At 42.6% G+C, this 24966-nt stretch overlaps 1 protein-coding gene across 2 annotated transcripts; it reads left to right on the top strand.

Annotated features, from left to right (window-relative positions):
- The first annotated feature begins 19525 nt into the window (after window positions 1–19525).
- Window positions 19526–24636, top strand: LOC138416377 (C-reactive protein-like). Of its 2 annotated transcripts, XM_069545420.1 has the most exons (3): window positions 19526–19853; window positions 20607–21423; window positions 21661–24636. In XM_069545420.1, exons 2-3 carry the CDS (start codon window positions 21360–21362, stop codon window positions 22269–22271), a joined length of 675 nt encoding a protein of 224 aa, XP_069401521.1. In that variant the 5' UTR covers window positions 19526–19853; window positions 20607–21359; the 3' UTR covers window positions 22272–24636. The 2 variants fall into 2 exon arrangements, with proteins under 2 accessions (XP_069401521.1, XP_069401513.1); XM_069545412.1 differs by lacking the exon at window positions 19526–19853 and having other exon boundaries at window positions 20028–21423.
- Window positions 24637–24966: the final 330 nt, after the last annotated feature.

Here is a 24966-nt window from a genome sequence, read left to right as displayed (position 1 = left end):
GCGCAGTTTTAAAACTTTCTTTGCACAGTGATCGTTCCCTTCCACGCCTGTGCAGGGTGTGTATCCAGGGACCCCAGCCACAGCCCTTGGTGAAGGGAGGCATGTCTATTCCATAAAACGGAGGTGAAGACTTTATTGCTTTTGGCTCAGCTTTTACCTACCTAGACCTCCAAGAGGGGCCATGTGGGCAGCGTGTAGCAGAGCCTGGGAAGACACAACTTCTGCTGCAGCTGCTGCTGCTAAGTTGCTTCAGTCCTGTCTGACTCTGTCTGACCCCATAGACGGCAGCCCACCAGGCTCCCCCATCCCTGGGATTCTCCAGGCAGGAAGACTTTCTTGCTTTTGGCTCAGCTTTTACCTCCCTAGACCTCCAAGAGGGGCCATGTGGGCAACGTGTAGCTTAACCTGGGAAGACACAACTTCTGCTGCAGCTGCTGCTGCTAAGTCACTTCAGTCCTGTTTGATTCTGTCTGACCCCATAGACAGCAGTCCACCAGGCTCCCCCATCCCTGGGATTCTCCAGGCAAGAACACTGGAGTGGGTTGCCATTGCTTTCTCTGGGGAGACACAACTGGCTTCCCCTACTTACCCAGGTTTCCTATCATTTTCTCCCAGAGCTGGGATTCCAGCAATGCAGCCCCAATCAATGTCCATTTTCTAGAATGATTCTGATATGTTTAGCCCTGGAACCTTGACTCCTGGCCCCAAAGCGCTGAGTCTGGGAAATCATTCATACACCAGCACGGATGCCTCTATGTTGTAGATGTGCCTGCGAGTGTGCTAAGTTGTTTCAGTGGTGTCTGACTCTTTTCAACCCTCTGGACTGTAGCCATCCAGGCTTCTCTGTTCATGGGATTCTCCAGGCAAGAATACTAGAGTGGGTCACCATGCTTTCCTCCAGGAGATCTTCCTAACCCAGGGATCGAACCTGCGTCTTTTACATCTCCTGCGTTGGGAGAGGGTTCTTCACCACCATCGCCACCTGGGAAGCCCCTCTGCTGTGAGTATAAACTCAGAAAGGAGTAGGTCTTGAGAGAGCGGCATTTGAATTACTGAGGCCCTGGATATCAGTCTCCCACATCCTCTTCATGGACTTGCCCTCAAGACCCGATTGCACATGGCACGGTAAGCAGACGTGGTGAAGCTATTACCATGTTGCTCATTAACCTTCAGGTTTCTCTGCCAAAAGAGCTAGAATTTGGCCAAGACTGTGCCTGTGGTCTGGACTGAGGGACCCGAGGTTGCTCAAAGCAGGTCCAGGGAACTCTAAGCATGGGGGAGGGACAGGGGAGAGAGTAGAGTATGTGGTCACCTAATTTTATGGAGAAGTGACAGAAGAGATCTTTGTGTTCCACATTGTTTGACTTCTTTCCTCTATCTCCTTTTCTCTCTCACAGACATGGGAAGGGAAGCCTTTATGTTCCCCATTGAGTCACACAATCCCTTTGCTGCACTGACGGTGGATTTAGAGAAGCCTGGTGCATGGCGTGTGTCAGAGTCTGTACTAACCTCACCCATGATATAGTCTAAGGCGTATAACATTCTGGAGCAAGAAAATGAGGTCCTTCTCTTTAAAGGAAAGATTGAAATGTGTAGTGGGCTTGTGTGTGGTTCTATGTTTTTCAAGATTCTATAGAGCTCTCCTGGTCCAAAGTACCTCTGTGTGGGCCGGGAGTCTGCCCCCGCCACTGCGGTGCTATGGGTGGGTGGGAACCCCACAGTGAGGAGGAGTCTGGAGGAAGAAGGGATTCTCTATGAGGACAGGAGCCGGCATTGTCTTGGGCAGGAGCAGGAGTCCTTTGGTAATAACTTTGATAAGACTCAGTCTTTGGTGGGGGACATTGGAGATGTGAACTGTGTTGTCACCAGTTGAGGTTATGGGTTTGTCATGGTGGGGCTTTTGGTCCTAACATTTTGACCTTGGAGGACATCAGTATCTGAGGTGCACCCGAGCATGAAAAGTGTTAGTTACTCAGTTGTTACTCTTTTCGACCCCATGGACTGTAGCCAAACCAGGCTCCTCTGTCCATGGAATTCTCCAGGCAAGAATACTGGAGTGGGTAGCCATTCCCTTCTCCAGGGAGTCTTCCCGACCTGGGGATCAAACCTGGGTCTCCTGCTTGGCAGGCAGATTCTTTACCATCTGAACCACCAGGGAAGTTGAAGGTGCATGTGAAATCTTCACCAAGCCCCAGGTGTGGCCCTGAGGTCCGTTCTGCTCCTCTCTGCATGCAGGTCCTGAAGGGCAAACCTCAGAGATGAAACCTCTCTCTCCCTGTGTGTCAGGCTCCTCAGTATTTGTTTGTTGCATGTACTGGAATCTTGCCTCAGCTCTGTTGTGACTGCTTTCCCTTCCTCTTCAATGTATCTTCACCTAAAGGGTTTGTTATTTGTAGGCTGCCTCAGTTCAGTTCAGTCTATCAAGTCATGTCCACCTCTTTGCGACTCCATGGACTGCAGCAAGCCAAGCTTCCTTGTCCATCACCAACTCCCAGAGCTTGCTCAAACTCCTGTCCATTGAGTCAATGATGCCATCCAACCATCTCATCCTCTGTTGTCCCCTTCTCCTGCCTTCAATCTTTCCCAGCATCAGGGTCTTTTCTAATTCTTTGCATCAGGTGGTCAAAGTATTGGAGCTTCAGCTTCAGAATCTGTCCTTCCAATGAATATTCAGGGCTGATTTCCTTTAGGATGGACTGGTTTGATCTCCTTGCAGTCCAAGGGACTCTCAAGAGTCTTCTCCAACACCGCAGTTCAAAAGCATCAATTCTTCGGTGCTCAGCTTTCTTTTATGGTCCAACTCTCACATCTATACATGACTACTGGAAAAATGAAAGCAATAATCACTGGAAATTAGAACTGAAGGATTTTTTTGAACTTAGAGGTATGTTAGAGACCTCATGGAATTATGGTTTTCATACTTGTTTTTTTGAAAACTTGAGACTAAGTAAGACTTTATGTGAACACCCTACAAAAAACCAAACAAACAAGCAGGAAACAAGCGAACAAACAAATCACCTGGTAGAAGCAATAGATCTTTTTTCCTAAACTGTTTGAATCTTCACAAGTTTTAGGAAGGTATTAGCTGTGGATGAAATCTCTAACTGTTTCCCAGAGAACTTCTTTCCAAGTAACACAATTTGAAAAGTGGTGTTTTAGACCAAAGCCCTCATTGTGCAGAGTTTGAGGACCTAGAGAGAAAAGGCACTGTTACAAAAGTAATAGTCTAGCTCAGAGTGGAAATGAAATGCAGGTGTTCCAATTTCATACATAGTAGCTGTTTTCTGGCTATGGTCCCAGCCCCTTTCTTCCCATAACTGAGCCTCCACTCCACATCTAAGGGTGGGTTTTGGCAACTGCTTCCATTATGGGCTCTTCAATCACAATTTGAACCAATGGTGACCTGACCCAAACTGCGCTAGGTGAATTAGTCCTCTATTCATACTTTTGAATTAAGAGGGAGCTATTCTCCTTCAATTTGAGCAGAGTTGAAAGGTGGGGAGAGAGTTTGCTTGTATTCCTGATTCTTGTTCCTGATAAAACAAAGTCCTTTCACTAAATCCTTTCAGATTCATGCTACCTGCTACTGGAAAAGTCTTTACTGAAGACCCCTACACAGTTTCTTCATAGTTTTCTACCATCAAGAGACTTAAATTAGCAGGTTTCCGGTGAACAGTTGATTGTTGTTGATTTCCAGGAGCCCAGCTTTTTTATTTTTCCCTTGTGTAGAGTTTGTCAGGATTTAGTTTAAGTATTTGGCCTAATCTTAAAAAGAGAAACCCCCATATAAATGATCTCATGTGATAGTCAATCTATCTGTGAATGTTCCTCAATGCTGACATTTATGCTGTAATACAACATATCATAAGGAAACTTCTTGGTCTTTAGAATTGTATTCTAAAAGGTAACAGGGATTATGGGAGGAAATATTATTTAGGGTATAACATTAAAAACTTATTTGTTGTTGTTGTTTTTTAGTCTCTAAGTCATGTCCGACTCTTTGCAACCCCCACTGACTGCAGCACGTCAGGCATCCCTGTCCTTCTCTATCTCCCAGAGTTTGCTCAAACTCATATCCATTGAGTTGGTGATGCTATCTAACCATCTCATCCTCTGCCACCCTTTTCTTCTTTTGCCTTCAATCTTTCCCAACATCAGGGTCTTTTCCAATGAATCGGCTCTTCACATCAGGTGGCCAAAGTACAGAGCTTCAGCTTCAGCATCTGTCCTTCTAATGAACATTGAGGATGGATTTCCTTTAGGATTCACTGGTTTGATCTTACAGTCTAGGGGACTCTCAGGAGTCTTCTCCAACACCATGATTTGAAAGAACCAATTCTTTGGTGATCAGCCTTCTTTATGGTCCAGCTCTCATATTCATACATGACTATTGGAAAGACCACAGCTTTGATTATACAGACTTTTGTAGGCAAAGTGATGTCTTTGCTCTTTAATGTACTGTCTAAGTTTGTCATAACTTTCCTTCCAACGAGTAAGCATCTTTTGATTTTATGGCTGCAGTCACTGTCCACAGTGATTTTGGAGTTCAAGAAAATAAAATCTGTCACTGAAAGTGAAAGTCACTCAGTCATGTCCGACTCTTTAGAACCCCATGGACTATGCAGTCCATGGAACTCTCCAGGCCAGAGTACTGAAGTGGGTAGCCTTTCTGTTCTCCAGAGGATCTTCCCAACCCAGGGATCCAACCCAGGTCTCCTGCATTGCAGGCGGATTCTTTACCAGCTGAGCTACAAGGGAAGCCCAAGAATACTGGAGTGGGTCGCCTATGTCTTCTCCAGCAGATCTTCCTAACTGGAATCAAACCGGAGTCTCCTGCATTGCAGGTGGATTCTTTACTAACTGAGCTATCAGGGAAGCCCATTTGTCACTGTTTCTTTTTTTTTCCCCCTTCTATTTGCCATGAAATGATGGGAATGGATGCCATGATCCTAGTGTTTTTTTCCTGAATGTTGACTTATGCAATGATGTAACTGGCTCAATGTCAAAAACAATGACTATTCCAATGTCAAAAACAATGACTATTATCATGCAGATCTTAAGTTAAAATAACCAAATATTGGACTTAACCTTAAAAGAAGATAAATCTAACCCGATGGAAAGGTGTATAAGTAAATGTTGAGTAGTGGAGATAAAGGCAAAATGCACCAAGATGAGAAAGGATAGCACGGTAAGTACTTCTAAGACAGAGCACATGGCCAGATGGATTGAAGAAGAATGTCTGGTTCTGCATCCCTTCAGTTAGCTGTGTTCCCTCGTCTTCATGTTCTTGTGACAGTTACTGTTGCTTGGTGGTGGAAAATAGTAACTGGCTGGGAAAAAGCAATGATGCAACATCTATATTACATTGATATCGTTCCCTCACTTATCAATTGCTGCTGCTGCTGCTGCTGCTAAGTCGCTCCAGTCGTGTCTGACTCTGTGTGACCCCATAGACGGCAGCCCACCAGGCTCCCCCATCCCTGGGATACTCCAGGCAAGAACACTGGAGTGGGTTGCCATTTCCTTCTCCAATGCATGAAAATGAAATGTGAAAGTGAAGTCGCTCAGTTGTGTCTAATCCTCAGCGACCCCATGGACTGCAGCCTTCCAGGCTCCTCCATCCATGGGATTTTCCAGGCAAGAGTACTGGAGTGGGGTGCCATTGCCTTCTCTGCACTTATAAGTTACACCTGCATTATTAACAGTTCTTGTCACAAAATGAGAGCTGTAGCTGAAGTGTACTAATGACCAGTGGTGATGGTGCTGGAATTTCTGTATTCAAGGGGCTTAGTAGTGGAAATATGGTTGAAGAGGGGTCCTAGGAGGTATTATATTGAAGCTACATTTGAATGGCAAGCATATTTTATTATTTCTTTTTCACTTAAGTCACATCACCCCTTCCCAAGTTGGCTGTGGCTTTGCTAATTACCTAAGAAAATGATGTGGCAGAAAGAATGTTGTTCAGAGACTGCCCGGAGCACTGAAAGCTGATGAAGTTATTTCTTAAGTAGTGTATTTGGCCCCATGGGCTGAGATTCAGAAGTATCAACAGCCACTTCAGTTTGGAAATCTGCTTAGGGAGATTACCAAGATGAAACAGGAGAGAGACCTTTCCCAAGTGGCCTTTATCAGCCTGAACAATTCTTCAGGAAGAGGCGGTGGCAGCCACTTCTGGGGCCAAGAATCAAACACTCCTGCCCTGAATGTATTTCAGAGGCTAGGTCACTAAGTAGGAGCCCCCAGGGGATTCAGAAATGGGAGATGTCAAAAATAGAAGGTGCAAAGGGATGGAGGGAATCAAGAGAATCTGATTATGCAGAAGGGAAAAGGAAGATGCATCAAATAAGACATGGTGATGGGCTTTGCCAACGTCCCATATTACTAAACTATTCATGAGGGTGCCAATACCCAGTGCCACTCTCTGAGTGAGCACAGGTAGAATTCTGTCTCAGCAGGGGTAAATCCATAGGCTTCAGATTAATCTCTCACGGAATTGCTCCCAGATGAGTTTACAGGTTATAGACTCAGGACAATTGACATCACTTCACTGGCGTTTGGTGAAGCCCAAATCAAAATTTTTTTCAACTGTTTTTTTTCTTTCAACCATTACAGAGTTTTTATCATGGCCTTTGGTAACATTGAGTCCTGAGTTTGGAGAAAATAACTTTGTCTTGGACATCTGATTTAGGTTCTGTGGTAGTAGCTTGTTTTCTTCATTTTGCAGGTGGGATTCCAAGCTGCGGTAATCTTGTGTGCCTTGACAGACTCTTCGAACTCCTTAGAGGAAGAGCTCATTTCACTTTGCAAGGCTTGTAGGAGCCACACTCCTCTTGGCGAAAAAAGCCCAGGCTGCAGATACTGAGGGAATGTGACTCTGCCCTGACTGTGCAGTGTGGCTGTGGCTGAGACAAAACAATGAGAAGTTGGGCAGAATAAATTTAGAGTCTATTTCTTTGGATTTTTAACTCACAAGGGTGAGACAATTTGACTTTAGACTTTACTTACGAGGAAATTTAATTTTGGGATTTTAACCTCTCCCTGGAAATTTAATAATGAAGAGATTTTGTATTTAGATTTGGGGCAGTATTCTTGCCTGGAGAATCCCATGGACAGACCAACCTGGCAGCCTATGGTCCATAGGGTTGCAAAGACTGATCACACGACTGAAGTGACTTGGCACGAACACATTATATGTTGTGGGCATTTAGTACTTAAGTACCTTAATATTGTCATTGAATTTCATTGCAGAACTTTTAAAAATTGAAATATAGTTACTTTACAATGTTGTGTTAGTTTAGTTTCTGCTGTCTAGCAAAGTGAATCAGCTATTGCTGTTGTTCAGTTGTTCAGCTGTGTCTGACTCTTTGCGACCCCATGGACTGCAGCATGCCAGGCTTCCCTGTCCTCCACCGTCTCCTGGAGCTTGCTCAAACTCATCTCCATTGAGTCAGTGATGCAATCCAACCATCTTATCCTCTGTCATCCCCTTCTCCTCCTGCCTTCAATCTTTCCCAGCATCAGGGTATTTTCTAATGAGTCGGTTCTTCACATCAGGTGTATTCATATATCCTCTCCTTTTTGGATTTCCTTCCTAGAATGGACCTAGAGATTTTCATACAGAGTGAAGAAAGTCATTGCAGAACTTTGAGATGACCAGAAATAATTTGAATTGGAAACAGTATGCAGTTAATTGTAGACTTGATTATAGCATGGCCTCATAGTAATTTAATTAATCTATTATTCTGGAGCAAAATCTACACTGATTGCCAGCAGTCATAGGAGAATTTATAAAGGAGCATTGGGGATAGTTACAGCTCTAGTTGGTCACAGATGTTTTAGTTGAGCCATATAGATTAAAAGAACAAAAAAATAGAGCTGGAAGCAGCATTAGAGATATGTCCCTGGCCTCACTTTCCTTATTCTCATTCCATCTCCAGGGGAGAAGTAAGTCATGTCCTGCAGCTAGCTAATACAGGCTCTGTATTCTTCTCTAGAGAAGGCAATGGCACCCCACTCCGTTACTCTTGCCTGGAAAATCCCATGGATGGAGGAGCCTGGTAGGCTGCAGTCCATGGGGTTGCCAAGAGTCGGACACGACTGAGAAACTTCACTTTCACTTTTTACTTTCATGCATTGGAGAAGGAAATGGCAACCCATTCCAGTGTTTTTGCCTGGAGAATCCCAGGGATTCTTCTTCTCAAGTCTGCATTCAATGACATCACATTGGCAGTTTGAAATCAGCCCCAGTGGGAGTATTTAAAGCATGGAAACCAGCAAACACTGCAAACCAGGGTTTTTTGTTCCAGATCACTGGTTTGCCAGCAGTATATAGGTCATTGACCCTGGAAGGAATGACTTGTCCTATTAATGACTTTGGGGTAAGGAACTGAACATATCTAAGTCAGTCCTTTCTCTCTCCTCCATGTCTCTGTGTGTGTTTGTGTGTTGAGACTTCGGTGTGTGAGTGCTCAGTTGCTCAGTTGTGTTTAACTCTTTGCGGCCCCATGGACAGTAGCTCACCAGGCTCCTCTGAACTTCAGTTTTCATTCAGACTTCCCTGGTTTCTATACTAATTTCCTTTTTCTGCTCAAGGATTCCATCAAGGAAACCACATTACCTTTAGTCATCACGTCTCCTGAATCTCACTGGTCTGTAAGAATTTCTGGGTCTTTCCTTATGTTTCACCACCTTGACAGATTTGAGGAGTACTGGTCAGGAATTTTGTAGAAAGTCCCTCAGTTTGAGGTTATCTGATGTTTCTTTTCTTATTAGACTGGAGTTGTGGGGTTTTAGGGAAAGTTATTTATTTAAAAATATAAACGCAACAGATATGTACATACTTCTGTACATTTATAATATTATTTTGAATTCTAAAAGTCGAGTAAGAGATAACGTTTAAATAGCTCTTATAAGCTGCCTTTTTTATTCAGCTTTAAGATTCAGTCCTTTTGAAATGCAAGCTTTTTTTTAATATAATGTGATATGTACATTTCTGAAAATCTTCATGTTCTGCTTAATTGTGCACTAAAAATAGCAGGGCTTGTGGGATAATTAGACCCATAGATAAGTAGGGGCAGACCACTCAGAATCTATGCACTAATACTATCAGAGCCCTAATGCGAATAGCAACAATCCCAATCAAATTATTAGCATGGTGAAGACTTTTCAGACACCCTCACCAGTCTTACAAATCAGTCACACTTTAGGAACCTACAGCCCAAGACTCATATGACTGCCTTTGAGATATATGTCTTTGAGGATGATCACCTCCAATAGATGTTGGTTTCATAAAAACTTGTAATTTGATCCCTAGTGTAGCTTTAACTATCAGAAAAAGTTTTTCAAAGGAAACAAGAGCTATATCTTGACAGCTTCTTCATAAGCACCACAATATAGTTGGATGCTATGAAATGTATAGCAGTCTTTGAAGCCACTAAAAATACTACACGCACTAATGGCATTTAGGCAGAACTTTCAGCCTTTTCATTAAGATCTCCGTAATTTCTTTATTTATGAGAAAGTGTGGTCTTTATTGTTTCCCTACATTAGCCTCTTAAGGAAGGTGGCGTATGAGTGGATTTAGCTTTATATTATTCTAACATTATTCTTTTAGTTACCATTCAAATATGGTCTAATTTGCATCCAGACACTTGTATTTGTTGCAGAGCAGAGTGTATACATATCTAATTCATTCTTTTTAACTGAGGCATACCGTTTCTTCATATAGGTATGCATCTCCCAACCGGTGGATGTTTGGATTCCTTCTATTTTTTTCCCCAATTACAAACTACACTGAAAAAATTTCCTTGCACATGTCTCTTCCTACTTTAATCTGCTTCCTGGTTGCCAGTTAGCTAACAATGTGAAGTGGAAACCTGAAAAAATTTAAACCGTGTGTTAAAAATTTTCCTTTTTATGATATAAATATCCTCCAAAATTAAAGTGAAATAAAAAGTGTTTCCTAATTCATTCAAAAAGTTATAAAAAGGAACTTTTTATAGGTTATATTCCTAGAAGAATAATTTTGTTCATAGGGTTTGAGCACATTTAATGGAACATATACAGTAATTTGGGAAGCACATGGCAACCCACTCCAGTGTTCTTGCCCGGAGAATCCCAGGGACGGGGGAGCCTGGTGGGCTGCCGTCTATGGGGTCGCACAGAGTTGGAGACGACTGAAGCGGCTTAGCAGCAGCAGCACCATCTTGGGTTTTCCAGGTGGTGCTAGTGCTAAAGAATCTGCCTGCAGTGCAGGAGACACAGGAGACTTGCGTTCAATCCCTGGGTCAGGAAGATCTTCTGGAGTAGGAAGTGGCTACCCACTCCAGTATTCTTGCCTGGAGAATTCCATGGACAAAAGAGACTGGTGGGCTACAGTCCATGGGGTTGCAAAGAATCAGATATGACTGAGTGACTGAGCATAGCACCATCACAATATTGGGTCAATTGATGGGTATAATGTAGCTACCAATTTATTCATTTTTATATCCTTTAATAATACTTTAATTTTTTAATATAAAAGTGTTTCACATTTCCATTAGGTTTGCTTCCAAATGTTATATGGGTTTTATTGCTGTTGTGACTGGGATCTTTTATGTGCCATATTTTCCAGTTGATCTCCGCTGTGGGAAACTTCTTAAATGTGTTCTATTATGGTTATCTTCTATCAATACAAATGTTGAACTTCTATGGAGTCTAATAATTTATGTATAGATTTTTCCAGGATTTTGAATATAAACAACCACATGTGTAAGTCACACTACATCTTTCTTCTTTTCTGACCATCAGATCACTTTTTTTTTTCTTGTCTTACTGCTTTGTGTGGGGCAGTGCAGTGGGCTGACAGTAGGCAACTTTCCATGTCCCTGACTCTAAAGGGAAGCTTCTAAAATTTCATTTTTAAGAATTATACTTGCTCTAGGCTTTTAGTAGCTCCTCTTTTAACTCTTACTTAGGATGAGTAAATCATACATTTTCTAAATTTCTCTGGTATCTACTGAAATGGTCTTATGAGGTTGCTTTTAAGTCTGTCAAAGTGATATAAATTATATTGATAAGTTGTCCTAATTTCAAAGTACCCCAAATTTCTGAAGAAAACCCTGGACAGTTAAGTGTTAATTATTTTACTGTGTTCAAGATAACCCTTTGCAGCTGGCTACCCAGAAAATGTGCTGGCCCACTGTGACTCTCCATGGAAACCACTCAGGCAACCAATCCTTATAAATTATAAGGCTTGAACACATACTCCTCAGTCATGCCAGCATGGTCTCACCATGGATATATATATATATATATAAAGGCTCACCCTTTCCAAGCTTGATTTAGAGATTTTTAGCTATGACTACAAGGCTCATCCCCCAGCCACATTAGGGGAAAAGCAGTGTCCACTCCAGCCATGAATGCTAAGCTGTCATGCCATATTGCTATTGTGTCACTGACTCATCATACCAGGAGAGAAGCTGGTACTTCTCTAATCAAGCAGCCTCATAACCCAAGGATAGGGATCCCTCCTTAGAGTCTGATGTTTTGCCCTGCCAGGTCTCTGACGGTTGTTCTAGAACATGATGGTTCATGGGGGCACAGTTGTGACTGTGTGTTCCCATAAATGGTGCTTCAGCAGGTGGGAATATTTGCATTTGCTGTTGTTTGCTTAGCAACTCTACCTAGTCATGATGTTTAAAACATTTTTATGTAGTTTAATTTGACTTGCATAATTTTTACGTAAGATTTTTGCATCTATGTTCATAGATAAGATTAACTCCTTATTTTCTTTTCTTGTACTGTTTTTATTTGGGCTGTCATGTTAACTTGTTAAAATAAATCAGGTAGCGTTCTCTTTTCTAAAATTCTCTTTTTCTTCACAGTTTTCATTCTCCCTTCTTTCCTTTCTTCCTTCCTCTCTCCCTCCTTCCCTTTCTCTCTCCCCCTTTCTTTCTTTTGTTCAACATCCATTGCTTCTTAATCCTTTCTAGGATACACACACACTATTTACAGATTTTTCCAAAGTTTCTTCTTTTCCTGATTATTAAGTTCCTTGAATGGAGAAGGAAATGGCAACCCACTCCAGTGTTCTTGCCTGGAGAATCCCAGGGACAGGGGAGCGTGGTGGGCTGCCGTCTATGGGGTTGCACAGAGTCGGACACGACTGAAGTGACTTAGCAGCAGACTTAGCAAGCTCCTTGAAATTGTTAGGCATGGATCTTTTGGTTTGTGAGTCCTGCTTGGTTTGTGACTGTTTCAATATGACCATGTTTGTCCCAAAATTTCTGGGAAATTTTCTATTATTTCTTTGCTTATTTTTTCTACCTCTAATCCCCAGTTTTTCTTTATCTGAAACTCTTGTTTGGAGTATCAAAGTTTTGATTCCCAAGATTTTTTTTTTTTTGGTCTAGCCTTTGGTCTAGCCTGAGTATCTTAACTATGTTTCTCAACAAATAACTTCTCAATCACTCTTAAATCCTGCTTCCCAAGGTGAGTGTTCCTAAACTTGCTGAGTGGGATGCCCCCCTTTCATGGCATTCATTCTTTCAGCTTGTCTGTAGATGCTGTTACTCTCTTCTGCAGCTTGTCTTCAGGGATTATGAGGAAGGAGCAAAAAGTGCTGGCAAAGCATACCAGAAATCGCTCTTCTGGATGTGAGATTTTCAAGTTTCCTTATAGGTAACTCCAGCCTCCCAGGTCTAAGAATTCTCACTGCCCAGGTTAAGGGTAATGACTTCTGATGCTTAATGCTTGACTAAGAAGGCAATGGATGGTGACAATGACTCCTTAATCAATCTTTCCACTACCTTGTTCTACCACTTGCTGCCATTGTCCTTTACTTTGGGGCACTCAGAAACACTTCAAATTTTCAGAGCAGCTCTCCCGAGCATATATTTTGGGTTATAATTTCCTCTATCTATGTGATTTATATCTTTTCTGTCTTTCAGAGGTCTCCGATGTTTCTTTCTACTCATGGAACTCTTTTTTTCTGGTACTAAGTGGATTTATTCTTAAGAAAATGTTCTCTATCATTTGTAGGAATTGAGATGGGAAGAAAATACTTGTGCTTGAACTCAGTCCACCATTGATTAAATTTAGCAACTTGGCTTTCCCCCTGCAGTTCCTTCTTACGTTCCCTCGTTATTTCTTCATCTATCCACCCCACAACACTATTGAGCTCCAAATCTGTGAAAGGCTCTGTAATAGACTGCCTTTCAAGAAGGTGATGCCATTGCGCCAAAATAGTAGGGTATGAACTTTCTCTCTTTTTGGACTTTCCAGATGACCGTAGTGGTAAAGAATCTCCCTGCCAGTGCAGGAGATGCAAGAGATGTGGGTTCAATCCCTGGGTCAGGAAGATCCCCTAGAATAGGAAATGGCTACCCATTGCAGTGTTCTTGCCTGGAAAACCCGTGGACAGAGGAGCCTGGAGGGCTACAGTCCGTGGGGTCACAAAGACACGACTGAGCACATACACACACATCTCTTTCTTCCTAACGAAGAAGCTGTTGCTGTACCAATCCACGTGAACATTTTTTATTGACCTTGGGGTTATCTTTCCTAGATTGCTGACTGAATTTAAAATTGTAGTGTTTGACCACTGAATAAGTGAAACCAACCAGTCTGCGTACTAACAATCAAACCACCTTGACCTCATTCACATAGCATTTGCCATTAAAGAACACTGCTCTCTTATTGAATTTGATCAGTGTTTCATTTCTATCAATTTTTCTCACTGACTTACTTCTCAAATATCTCCCCTTCTCTGTAGTTTTATTGATTCTGCCCTAGATTTGGTGCCTATTGTCTTTAGTGTGACTGTGGTACTATGATGTGTAGTAAGAAGTATATATTTGGTCTTTGTCCCCATTTGTGCCAGAACCCTCCTAAACCCCTAGGAGAGTGATGAAGGTCTTTTGTTATGTGCATAGGTGGACCACACCTAAAGACAGAGGCTGGTTACCAGGAGAAACAACCATGTGGTTCAGTTCAGCTCAGTCGCTCAGTCATGTCTCACTCTTTGCGACCCCATGAATTGCAGCACACCAGGCCTCCCTGTCCATCACCAACTCCTGGAGTTCACTCAGACTCACGTCCATCGAGTCAGTGATGCCATTCAGCCATCTCATCCTCTGTCATCCCCTTCTCCTCCTGCCCCCAATCCCTCCCAGCATCAGAGTCTTTTCCAGTGAGTCAACTCTTCACATGAGGTGGCCAAAGTACTGGAGGTTCAGCTTTAGCATCATTCCTTCCAAAGAACACCCAGGGCTGATCTCCTTCAGAATGGACTGGTTGGATCTCCTTGCAGTCCAAGGGACTCTCAAGAGTCTTCTCCAACACTACAGTTCAAAAGCATCCATTCTTCGTCACTCAGCTTTCTTCACAGCTTTCTTCTTTGGTGCTCAGCCTTCTTCACAATCCAACTCTCACATCCATACATGACCACAGGAAAAACCATAGCCTTGACTAGACGGACCTTAGTCGGCAAAGAAATGTCTCTGCTTTTCAATATACTATCTAGGTTGGTCATAACTTTTCTTCCAAGGAGTAAGTGTCTTTGAATTTCATGGCTGCAATCACCATCTGAAGTGATTTTGGAGCCCCCAAAAATAAAGTCTGACACTGTTTCCACTGTTTCCTCATCTATTTCCCATGAAGTGAAGGGACCGGATGCCATGATCTTAGTTTTCTGAATGTTAAGCTTTAAGCCAACTTTTTCACTCTCCTCTTTCATGTTCATCAAGAGGCTTTTTAGTTTCTCTTCACTTTCTGCCATAAGGGTGGTGTCATCTGCATATCTGAGGTTATTGATATTTCTCCTGGCAATCTTGATTCCAGGTTGTGTTTCTTCCAGTCCAGCATTTCTCATGATGTACTCTGCATATAAGTTAAATAAGCAGGGTGACAATGTACAGCCTTGACATACTCCTTTTCCTATTTGAAACCAGTCTGTTGTTCCATGTCCAGTTGTAACTGTTGCTTCCTGACCTGCAATACAGATTTCTCAAGAGGCAGGTCAGGTGGTCTGGTATTCCGATCTCTTTCAGAATTTTCCACAGTTGATTGTGATCCACACAGTCAAAGGCTTTGGCATAGTCAATAAAGCAGAAGTAGATGTTTTTCTGGAACTCTCTTGCTTTTTCCATGATCCAGCGGATGCTGGCAATTTGATCTCTGGTTCCTCTGCCTTTTCTAAAACCAGCTTGAACATCAGGGAGTTCACAGTTCACGTATTGCTGAAGCCTGGCTTGGAGAATTTTGAGCATTACTTTACTAGCATGTGAGATGAGTGCAATTGTGTGGTAGTTTGAGCATTCTTTGGCATTGCCTTTCTTTGGGATTGGATTGAAAACTGACCTTTTCCAGTCCTGTGGCCACTGCTGAGTGTTCCAAATTTGCTGGCATATTGAGTGCAGCACTTTCACAGCATCATCTTTCAGGATTTGAAATAGCTCAACTGGAATTCCATCACCTCCACTAGCTTTGTTTGTAGTCATGCTTTCTAAGGCCCACTTGACTTCACATTCCAGGATGTCTAGCTCTAGATGAGTGATCACACCATCGTGATTATCTGGGTCGTGAATATCTTTTTGTAGGTCCATACCATTTCTGTCCTTTATTGAGCCCATCTTTGCATGAAATGTTCCCTTGGTATCTCTCATTTTCTTGAAGAGATCTCTAGTCTTTCCCATTCTGTTCTTTTCCTCTATTTCTTTGCACTAATGGCTGAAGAAGGCTTTCTTATCTCTTCTTGCTATTCTTTGGTACTTTGCATTCAGATGCTTAAATCTTTCCTTTTTTCCTTTGCTTTTGGCTTCTCTTCTTTTCACAGCTATTTGTAAGGCCTCCCCAGACAGCCATTTTGCTTTCTTGCATTTCTTTTCCATGGGGATGGTCTAGATCCCTGTCTCCTGTACAATATCACGAACCTCAGTCCATAGTTCATCAGGCACTCTATCTATAAGATCTAGGCCCTTAAATCTATTTCTTACTTCCACTGTATAATCATAAGGGATTTGATTTAGGTCATACCTGAATGGTGTAGCGGTTTTCCCTACTTTCTTCAATTTGAGTCTGAATTTGGTAATAAGGAGTTCATGATCTGAGCCACAGTCAGCTCCTGGTCTTGTTTTTGTTGATTGTATAGAGCTTCTCCATCTTTGGCTGCAAAGAATATAATCAATCTGATTTCGGTGTTGACCATCTGGTGATGTCCATGTGCAGAGTCTTCTCTTGTGTTGTTGGAAGAGGGTGTTTGCTATGACCAATGCATTTTCTTGGCAAAACTCTATTAGTCTTTGCCCTGCTTCATTCTGCATTCCAAGGCCAAATTTGCCTGTTACTCTAGGTATTTCTTGACTTCCTACTTTTGCATTCCAGTCCCCTGTAATGAAAAGGACATCTTTTTGGGTGCTAGTTCTACAAGGTCTTGTAGGTCTTCATAGAACTGTTCAACTTTAGTTTCTTCAGTGTTACTGGTTGGGGCATAGACTTGGATTACTGTGATATTGAATGGTTTGCCTTGGAAACGAACAGAGATCATTCTGTCATTTTTGAGATTGCATCCAAGTACTGCATTTTGGACTCTCTTGTTGACCATGATGGCTACTCCATTTCTTCTGAGGTATTCCTGCCTGCAGTAGTAGATATAATGATCATCTGAGTTAAATACAGCCATTCCAGTCCATTTTAGTTCACTGATTCCTAGAATGTCGACATTTACTCTTGCCATCTCTTGTTTGACCACTTCCAATTTGCCTTGATTCATGGACCTGACATTCCAGGTTCCTATGCAATATTGCTCTTTACAGCATCGGACCTTGCTTCTATCACCAGTCACATCCACAGCTGGGTATTGTTTTTGCTTTGGCTCCATCCCTTCATTCTTTCTGGAGTTATTTCTCCACTGATCTCCAGTAACATATTGGGCACCTACTGGGGAGTATGTCTTTCAGTATTCTATCACTTTTCATACTGTTTTCTATGCCTTTTCATACTGTTCATGGGGTTCTCAAGGCAAGAATACTGAAGTGGTTTGCCATTCCCTTCTCCAGTGGACCACATAACCATGTGGTTAGAGGGTTGGAACTTTCAGTCTCACCCGCATACCTCCAGGGAGGAAAGAGGAGCTGAAGGTTGAGCTCAGTCACGAATGGCAAATGATGTAATGCTGCTGCTGCTGTTGCCGCTGCTGCTGCTAAGTCGCTTCAGTCGTGTCCGACTCTGCGACCCCATAGATGGCCTTCCACCAGGCTCCCCCATCCCTGGGATTCTCCAGGCAAGAACACTGGAGTGGGTTGCCATTTCCTTCTCCAATGCATGAAAGTAAAAAGTGAAAGTGAAGTTGCCCAGTGGAGTACGACTCCTAGCGACCCCATGGACTGCAGCCCACCAGGCTCCTCCGTCCATGAGATTTTCCAGGCAAAAGTACTGGAGTGGGGTGCCATTACCTTCTGTGAAAGAAGCCCCCATAAATACCCAAAAGGTGTTCAGAGTTTCCAAGATGGTGAACATGTGGAGATGTGAAGAGAGTGGTGTGTTCAGAGATGGCATAGAAGCTCTTCACTTTTCCCCAGACCTTGACCTATGCATCTCCTCCATCTAGCTGTTCCTGAGTTATATCCTTTAATAACTAAGGGGTAACCTAGTAAGTAAAATGTTTTTGTGAACCACTTTGGCAGATTAATCGAACCCAGGGTGGAGGAGGTTGTTGGAATCTCTGCTCTATAGCCAGTAGGTTTATAGCACAACCTGGGCTTCAGATTGGCATTTGAAGGGATGGTTGGGGGGTGGGCAGTCTTGTAAGAATGAATCCTTAACCTGTGGAATCTGATACTATCTCTGGGGAGATAGTATTAAAATTGAATTGTAGGGCATGCAACTGATACTGAAGCATTATTTGGTGTTGTGAAGACACTCACACACACACACACACACACAGACACAGACACACCCTGCTTTGCCACACTGGGATTGGGTCCAGAATGATTTTAAAAACTTTCTAGTTAGCTAGTTTAGTGCCTGATTCCTGGTAAATCTCCTAACATGTGTCTTGTTGTACTAATGAACTAAGACCCACTAAGGGGTTCTCCCTGTTTACCATCTCTCTCACTCCAATACATCCTCCATGCTGCCACCAGTGAAAATTTCAAACACAGGTCTATTATTTTCTTGCTCAAGGAAACTTGAAAGCCTCTCACTTATTTTGAAAGGCCTCAGGCCCAAATTTTCTGTACATTGTTTCATTAGCAAGTTTTTATGAATGGTGGGAACGGAGAGGGACAATAATACTTTACAAATACAACTGTAATTATTTTGCTGGCAAACACAACAGCGATACTAATAGTGATTAGTAAGTGAGAAATATCAGGCAGAGAAGATACACTAACGAACCACTATAGAGAGTAAATAAGAGAGTGAATTGGTATAATTGGTACAGAGTAAGGATATCTCAGAATTTTGTCTTGCAAACCAATAAAATTTGAGGACTGAAAAGATATTGATTCACTAAAATGGACTATCATGCACAGTGAGGTTCAAGAAATTTTTTTGGAGTTTGTGAATGAAGCAATAGAAAATGAAGTTTGTGGTGACCATTGCTTGTATTATTTTCTTAGTCTTAAAACCCTTGCTTCCCTATCTGTGTCTCAGCTTATATGCTGCCCCTTCCATGAAAAACGTATACTTTTCTGGGGTGGGAGGGGGATTCCTGGGGCAAGGATGCTAAATGGATATTTCATTTTAGGGCAAGTAGTAATCAGTTTGGACACACAATTGTCGGGGAGATTTCTATTTGTGAAAACTCATTGAAATGTCAATATTACACAACCAACTAAAATAAGTAAAAAGAGGGTATATTGGCTAATAGACTTCACTTCAGAGGACCTGAGGTGAAACTAGTAAGACTAGATTGAGAGACTCAAGCAATGTCCTTGAAGGCTCTGCCATCTCTTAGTTCCACTTGGGAATCAAGGATGGAGAGAGGGGAAAGGGAGGACCACTTCTGTTAGGCAGAGAACTTTAAAACCATTTCACTTAAAAAAAAAATCTTTGTGCCAGTATTCAAGCATTCTGGCACATAGCTGTTGTCAGTTGTTGATGAGAAGTCAAGCCAGAAATCAATGATTAAATTTGACAAGGAAGAGATTTTTGCTTACGTTCGTTTTGCTGAAGTGGTGGAGGCCAAAGTCTTGTTTGCATGGATTGAGGAGAAAACAGGAGATGGGGAAACAGAGATTGTCAGTACACAAAACCCTTTCCAGGAGTTTTCCAGTAAATGAGAGCAGAAATGATGAACAGTAGCTGAAGAAGTGTGGAATCTTGGGATGCCTGACATGTGGGATCCTTCCTCCCTTCTTTTTTCCTTTCTGTAAAAGATTAAATATATTACAGCATGTTTGTCTGGTTTTGGGAATGATTGAGTAAAGATGAAGAAATTAATGATGCAAAAGATAGGATACTGATGGAAGCAAAACTCTGAGTGATTAAGAGGGTCTGGGATCCTTTGCAGAAGTATAAAGGTTGCCCTTAGATATAGACAGACAGTTCATCCTTTGTCATAAGAGGGAGGCAGTATATGTAAGTAAAGATTCAGAAAGGCTGGTAGATTTGGAGATGGGAGGATGTGTAAAGATATCAGTTTGGATTTTATAGCAGGAAGACCACATTAATAGTTTTGATTTAACAAAAGACAGTATGTCTCCTTCAAGGAAATGTTGGGGTAGTTAGTCTAGAGCTGATGCAGTGATTCCATAGTCAATTATCCAGGCTCCATCTATCTGCAACCTCAAATGTGTATCTCACCCATGGTGGTCGAGAAGTGATACTCTAGCTCCTATTATTATGTCTGAATACTAGACAGAAGGCAGAGGGTAAGTGGAAAGGAAGAACACAAGAGAAGTCTTTAAAGGGGGCAACCTGGAAAATGTCCTTATTCCTTCTGTTCATATGTCATTGGCCAGAATGTAATCACATTCTCACTCCTAACTGCAGAGGAGGCTGGGAAGTTTAGTATTTGAGTAGGTGACCGTGTGCTCAACCAACCTGTTCTTACTGGATGAGAAGTGGAGAATGGGTATCGTGCAGCTGCCAGAAGCCTCTGCTACAAGAAATACAGTGGCTTTCTTCTAATTTCTCAGTAAAGAGCTGTGATTGCTGCACATAAGAATGGATGAGATTCTGGGGGTTTGAAGAGAGAGGAGGAGCTAAATAGCCATTTGAAGACTGGATTAAATAAAGATCCATAGTAAGACTGGCTTCCCAGCCAATGCAGGAGATACAAGGGATGTGGGTTTGATCCCTGGGTCAGGAAGATCCCTTGAAGAAGGAAATAGCAACCCACTCCAGTATTCTTGCCTGGAAAATCCCATGGACAGAGGAGTCCATAGAGATTTTCTATGGACTTCCCTGGTGGCTCAGATGGTAAAGTGTCTGCCTACCATGTGGGAGACCTGGGTTGGATCCCTGGGTCAGGAAGATCCTCTGGAGAAAGAAATGGCAATCCACTCCAGTACTCTTGCCTGGAAAATCCCATGGATGGAAGAGCCTGGTAGGCTACAGTCCATGGGGTCGCAAAGAGTTGGACATGACTGAGCGACTTCACCTTCACCTTCATGCATCCATAGGACTGTGGGATGCAGTCTATAGAGTAGCAAAGAGTCGGACACAACTGAAGGACTGGGCGCATCATCTTGATTCCTCCCTGAATCTTGACATGAAGAAACTCTGACATATGGTACGTTTGTGATCAGGCACATGTTTCACTGGACCAGAGATTTCCTTGCAATGAAACTCAGCTGACTAAGAAAAAATTGTCCTTGGCTCTGTGGATGACATGTTTGTTTTTGGTATTTCCAAATTTGTGAACCAGAGGCATCTGAAAAGGGTTGGCAATGATGTTCATCTCCAGAAGCTATCCTCCATGAAACACCAAGACTTGGGCTGAAGTGGGTGCTAGAGATGCACTATGATATGTTCTCAGGTGGCCATGCTTCTATTAAGATTTTTAAAATTATTTTCTCAAGATAAATACCCAAGTGGAACTCTCAGAGAGCTTCTTCATTTTTCCTGTCACAAAGAATTGGTGATCTCATAGTCACAGGAGCTTGTAATAAATAACCAACATTGATTTCTCTGTTCCAGAATTATTTTGCTTCCCTTATTTCCAGAGCCCTGACACTTGCTGAGAAGGCTAGTATTGGAAAATCATTTACGTGGTGGCACAGACTCCCCCACTGCCTTGGATATAAATCCATGCAGGATGGAGCAGGTCTAGAGGCAAAGAATCTAGGACTTCTGGTTGCTGAGCTTTCAGCCAAAGACATCTTCTCCAGAAGGGTGAATCCAGATGCTAGAAGCATTGGAGGCATAGACTGACCATGGAGAGGCTGTTGTGGTGCTTCCTGGCCTTGATCGGCTTCCCTAGTGTTTTGGGCCAGACAGGTAGGGGCTACTCCAGGATGTGCCAAGGATTTGATTTGAGTGATAGGAGTGGGGCCTAAGATTATACAAGGTGAAGTCAGAGGGACACCCAGCATGGGTGAGTGTGTGTATGTCTGTGTGTGTGTATGACACTGAGGAATAATCAGTCTATTTCTCAATCCCAAACTCTATTTATGCAGGAATAGATCTTTGTGATCTGAGAAACTTCTCACCTCTCCTCTGCTTTCTGTCTCACAGACTTGCATAAGAAGGCCTTCGTGTTTCCCAAAGAGACGGAGAATTCCTACGTATCTCTGAAAACACAGTTAGAGACCCCACTCAAAGCCTTCACCGTGTGTCTCTATTTCTACACAGAGCTGGCCCGAACCCGCAGCTACAGCATTTTCTCTTATGCCACCAGGCAGCAACCTAACGAGATCCTCATATTTTGGTCTAAGGGTAGAGGCTATACTTTTGGAGTACATGGGAAGGAGGTATCATTCCAGAGTTTCGAAAATACTCAAGCTCCAACACACCTCTGTGCCAGCTGGGAGTCCACCTCTGGAATTGCAGAGCTCTGGGTGAATGGGAAACCCCGGGTGAGGAAGAGTCTGGAGAAGGGAGCCTCTCTGGGGAAAGACGCCAGCATCATCCTGGGGCAGGAGCAGGATGCGTTCGCTGGGGGCTTTGATAGAAACCAGTGTTTGGTGGGAGACATTGGAGATGTGAACATGTGGGACTTTGTGCTGTCGCCGGAAGAGATTAACACTGTCTATGTTGGTGGGAACCTCAGTCCTAATGTCCTTAACTGGAAGGCGCTGAACTATGAAGCAAAGGGTGAGGTGTTCATTAAGCCTCAGCTGTGGTAGTGAGGTTGGGCTGTGGTCCTGGAAGTGCTTCCTGGCAATTCCACCCTATGGCTCTGGACCTCCCCACCCCTGTACACACCGCTGCAGGCCTGCTCTGTGAACACAGGCTTTTGCTTCCCTGCTCTACCTTCCTTAACACCAGATGGAATTTTTAAGTATCTGGCTTGGGAGATTGGAAAGCTTTGCCCACAAGGTCAGGATTGCAGATGCTTTGGGATTTCCTGTTTTTTTTTTTTTAAATTGATTATCTTAGATTATTTTAGAGATAATCCCTTACCCTCACTTAGATAAGAAGATTAGGACCCAGCAAGGAGAAGTGATTTTTTTTTTTTAAGTCAAAAGGTGAATCTTTGGGCTGAGTAGGGAGTGCTGGTCTCATATCTAATTTCCTACTAAGAACCCCCCAGAAAGTAGGAGAGTCTTCCTCATCTTCACAGGGCTCTTCAGTGTCAGAGTTCTGACACTGGCCCAGGTCTTCTGAAATGGGAAACCTAGTGATGCAAAGTACCCTGGAAGGGCAATCAGAAAGGCCCAATACAGAAAACCTATATTTTTTCATGGGCAAAGTGGAGGCATCTAGTTAGTTACTTTAATTGTTATTGCCAAGCGTTTATATAGCCATGTTTTTGTTTGCTCACAGTGATTTCTTCATTTTGTGGTTCTTTTGGGAAACTCTTCTCAAACACCATCTGAACCACATGGGACGGTGCATCCCCACCTGTTTCCCCAACATAGCCAGGCCACAGAGTGGGTGTGACTCACACTGAACTATCAGAGTAGCCAAAACTTGTTTGGAGATTTAGGATGGGGGGATGGTTACATGCTCCTAGCTGGACACATTATAGTCTTTCCCAGGACTGATTTATGAACTCTGGGAGTGAGACATCTTTCTGCTGGAATTCCCATCTGAGAGGGTATTAGCCTGAGACTGTCAGCAGCCATCTTGTCTACCACATGGAGAAAGACTGTGAGGAAAGAGGCCAAGCTGTGGTCAGCAGAGCTGAGGAATTGACAGAGCAGTGGAGCCTTGACTGGACTGTTTGAATTTCTGGATCTGCTTTGCCTGGAACCAGATCTACACCTGAACCTCTTATGTTCATGAACCAGTAAAGCCCCTGTTTATATTAGTGAACCTGAGCTGTTATCTGATGGTTGTATTTCAAGTGGTGACTAACTTTTCTAACAATCTTCTGAAACCAAGTCCCTGTGAGTTCAGATGAACCATTACCTGTCTTGCAGTGACATAGCTAATGGCTCTCCAACCTCCCATAGGGATTTTTTTCTGTCGAGCGCAACCCCTCTTTTGTGATAGCTGGTAATTTGTGTGAGGCCAGTTGTGGGGGTGTAAAACTCTTACTCTAGAGAGTAAGAGGTATAAACTATTTTGTATAAAATAAGCTACAAGAATATATTGTACAACATGAGGAATATAGCTGATATTTTATAGTAGCTATAAATGGAGTATAACCTCTAGACATTGTAAGTCATTATATTGTACACCTGTAGCATATAATATAGTACTGCAACTATACTTCAGTTAAAAAAAACTCACTGTGTTATTACTCCAATATGAGGAACAAAAACTAAAGCTCATTGACATCCAAGAATCTGCTGTCAGTTTCAATGGCTGGAATGCACTTTCCAAGCTGCTTAAGTCCCTTATAGAGAAAGACCCCCCAAGGGTGATGGCTGCTGGTTTCTTCCAAAGGTGTCCTTCACCTTGGCTTTTTAGTACTAAGTGAGCTGTTGAAATTACCCCACAGAAGTCACACTAAAGTATGAACTAGCCCTGTGACTATGTATCAAATAGCTACTTTGGGGAAGGCATACAGTAGACTAGTTAAACATAAAGTTTCTGGAATCACCCTGCCTAGGTTTAAATCCTGGCTTTACAACTTACTATGTGACTTTTTGTCTTGGTTTTCTTGTCTATAAAGTGAGGAGAAATAATAGTAATTAGCTCAAAGAGCTGTTGAAAGGATCAAGTGAGATCATGCATATAGAGCACTTTAGGGTAGTGCCTGGCACATAGTGAACTCTCAGAATAGTTATCTGCTATTATTATTATTGAAGAGAAGGGGATGACAGAGGATGAGATGGCTGGATGGCATCACCAACTCAATCGACATGAGTTTGAGCAAGCTCTGGAAGTTGGTGATGGACAGAAAAGCCTGGCCTGCTGAGTCCATGGGGCACAAAGAGTTGGATATGACTGAGCGACTGAACTGAACTTTGTATGCTGTCCACAATCAAAGGTGGATTATATACCATTGAAACACAATTTGGTGGAATTAGTCTGGGTTGATTGCAGTTGAAAGGTCTGAATCTTAACCAAAAATTAAACTCAGAATATTAGAATGATAAATTTATGAGTGTTGATTTATGAACATTGATTCCCCTAATTGACTTTTGGTAACCATTTGAAAGCATAGAAGTTAAGGGTAAGGACTTGCCTGGCGGTCCAGTGGTTAAGACTCTGCACTTCCAATGTAGGGGTCTCAGCTTTGATCCCTGGTTGGGGAACTGAGATCCCACATGCTGCACAACATAGACAAATAAATAAATTTTAAAAATGTGGAAAAAAAAAGAGAAGTTAAGGATATGTTTTCCTGGGTAAATATGTGAGTGCAAATATTTTTTGTTGTCTAATTAGGGCAGATCCATATACCCTGACATTCAGTTAAGAAGAAGGAAG

This window comes from Ovis canadensis, chromosome 1 (assembly GCF_042477335.2).
Source record: "Ovis canadensis isolate MfBH-ARS-UI-01 breed Bighorn chromosome 1, ARS-UI_OviCan_v2, whole genome shotgun sequence".
NCBI classification, from domain to species: domain Eukaryota; kingdom Metazoa; phylum Chordata; class Mammalia; order Artiodactyla; family Bovidae; genus Ovis; species Ovis canadensis.
This window is presented reverse-complemented; position numbering and strand designations above follow the sequence as displayed.

Bases quoted from the DNA above. Each gene is read 5' to 3' on its own strand.
- LOC138416377 (XM_069545420.1), top strand. From the start codon at position 21,360: ATGGAGAGGCTGTTGTGGTGCTTCCTGGCCTTGATCGGCTTCCCTAGT. The intron at 21,424-21,660 runs GTAGGGGCTACT...TCTGTCTCACAG, and splicing joins TAGTGTTTTGGGCCAGACAG to ACTTGCATAAGAAGGCCTTC.